The 2,500-nt window shown below is 47.4% G+C and overlaps 1 protein-coding gene across 1 annotated transcript in view; it reads right to left on the reverse strand.

Moving 5' to 3' along the window:
* Positions 1-2,500, reverse strand: part of LOC122248652 (uncharacterized) — a 320,581-nt gene that overhangs the window by 80,049 nt on the left and 238,032 nt on the right. The window contains exon 23 of the mRNA XM_086544744.1: positions 2,206-2,396. Coding sequence (XP_086400870.1) covers positions 2,206-2,396 — 191 coding nt within the window. The remainder of the gene's footprint in view (positions 1-2,205; positions 2,397-2,500) is intronic.

Below are 2,500 nucleotides of genomic sequence, written 5' to 3' on the forward strand. Positions count from 1 at the left end.
GGGAATGGGAAGTGATGAGGGAGAAGAAAAGAGGGAGGATAAAGGAATAAAGAGAAAGTAAAAAAGGGAGAAAGGAAGGAGGGAAGGAATGAATGAACAAACGGACAGAAAAACAGGAAAGAAAGTAGGAAGGACGAAGAATAGGAGGGAAGAAAGGAAAGGATAAGATAGAGGAATAAAGGCTGAAGGATAGAAAAAAATAAAGAAATGGAAAGACAAAAGAGAGTTAGAGGTGAGGGGAGAATGGAGAGGGGAGGGGGGGGGGTGACATCGTGATTCTTATCATCGCGAACAAATTTCATAATCGTCGACAAGGCCCGAGATTCGTGGCCGAAATATTCGCGCCATTTTTGGACACAAGCGACTGCCATCACGCACTTCATCATTCTTTTTTTTTATTGTTAGTATTAAAACAGTTCTTTTTTTCCCTTAATTAGAAATCATAAATGTTTGGGAAATAAATATTTAGAATCTGTAAGTCACGAAAGGTGAAAATATTGAGGAGGAGGGTGAGGTGGAGATAGGAGGAGGAGGAGGAGGTGGAGGAGGAGCAGGAGGGGGAGGAGGAGGTGGAGGAGGAGCAGGAGGGGGAGTAGGGGGGAGGAGGGGAGGAGGAGCAGGAGGAGAAGGGAAGAGAAAGGGGAGAAAGGAGGAGGAGGAGGAGGAGGAGGAGGAGGAGGAGGAGGAGGAGGAGGAGGAGAAAAGAAGAGAAAGGAAGAAAAATGAGGAGTAGGAGTAGGAGTAGGAGGAGGGGGAGGAGGAGAAAGGAAGAGGAGGAGGAGGAGGAGGAGGAGGAGGAGGAGGAGGAGGAGGAGGAGGAGGAGAAGGAGAAGGAGAAGATGCACGGCGAAACAATGACAACAGCGACAATGAAGACCAAAAATAAAGGTAAAACCAAAATCATCAATATTTTCCCTCCCTCCCGACAGCTTTAACCTGCCCGAGCATACCATCCATTATCAAAAAAAAAGAAAAAAAAAGAAAAAAAGAAAAAAAAAAAAAAAAAAAAGAAGGGGGGGGGGGCGTAAGAGTGAAAGACAGTCATGTCTGATCCATCTATCGACTGTAATAAAGTTAGCAGCGCAAGGAGAGAGAAGCTGAAATGAGCCTTATGGACTTGTGATTGAAAGCTGAATTCGTCGTGATGGCTTCCACGTGTTGTCATGGCAACCGACCTTCGGGCATCATTAGCGATCGTAATTCGCCATTTGCGCCGAGTATCACGTGTCACTCTCTTTCGCTATTCATCTGCTCGCTCTCGTTCACTCTCTTTATTTCTCTTTCTCTCTCACACATTTCCTCGATTTCCACAACACTCAGACTCACACACTCATTCTCACCCTCACACTCGTATTCTTATTTTCATTCGCATCCCCCCCTCACCGCCCACCCTCTCTCTCTCTCTCTCTCTCTCTCTCTCTCTCTCTCTCTCTCTCTCTCTCTCTCTCTCTCTCTCTCTCTCTCTCTCTCTCTGTCTCTCTCTCTGTCTCTCTCTCTGTCTCTCTCTCTGTCTCTCTCTCTCTCTCGTCATGCAAAACTATCATCTGTCACGCTAATTTTTTTTTTCTTTTTACTTCCATTTTAATTCTCATTTTTCACGCTCTTGTTGTTCGGAATAGACCTAGGTATTGGAATGAAACAGGTCTTCTATAAATAGTATGGAACAGAAAAAAATACATTAAAAAGTCGATAATTTGAGGGACACCTCTTTCATAAAAAAAAAATCCAATCTGACTGTTGTTCAGCTGTTAACTGTTACTCTGATACACTTTATCGTATTTTTTCCCGTTAACTGTATTTTGAATTTTTTTGAATGGGTTTCGTATAGAGGGAAGCGTGTTTGACTACAACGAACTTTACCTGGATTTTACCTTCGTCTTCGTTATCATAAATTGCTATAGCATTGCCGTCCCTGTATGAGATGAAAGTGTGTGAGATGAGTGTCTGTTCATTGACATGCTAACACCTGACGAGAACGAGGAAGCTGCACCTGAAACACACGAGGGGTTTGGTTATGCCCTCCCTTCCCCTTCCCCTCTTCTTCCCATTTCCCTTTATCCCTTCCCCCTTCCCCTTTCCCTTCGTCCCTTCCTTCCCCTCTTCCCCATTTCCCTTTCCTTTCGTCCCTTCCTCCCCTTTCCCCTTCGTCCCTTCCTCCCCCTTCCCCTTTCCCTTCGTCCCTTCCTCCCCCTTCCCTCCTCTTACCTTGGTGGAGTCGACGCCCTCGACGAGCGCCCGCGTCCTCTCGGTGGCCCGGACCGTGGTCTTGAGGAGTCCGTTGACGTAGACGTGGTAGGACTCGATGGATCCCGGGGGCGCGTCGGGCGGGGGGTTCCAGCCGATGAGGATGCTCTTGTTGAGCTGTCTCTCGAGGGTGAGCTGGACCGGCGGTGGGACTAGCACCGAGAAGAAGAGGTCTAGTTAAGAGAGAGGTGGTGTCACTACGCTAGCTCCATGCATGGCAAGCGGGGCAGGCAGAGAGCGGCAATTGGCAGCGTCA

The sequence above is a fragment of the Penaeus japonicus genome, unplaced genomic scaffold, assembly GCF_977035675.1.
Source record: "Penaeus japonicus unplaced genomic scaffold, GWHDUDI00000001_assembly GWHDUDI00000002, whole genome shotgun sequence".
In the NCBI taxonomy this organism is placed as follows: Eukaryota; Metazoa; Arthropoda; class Malacostraca; order Decapoda; family Penaeidae; genus Penaeus; species Penaeus japonicus.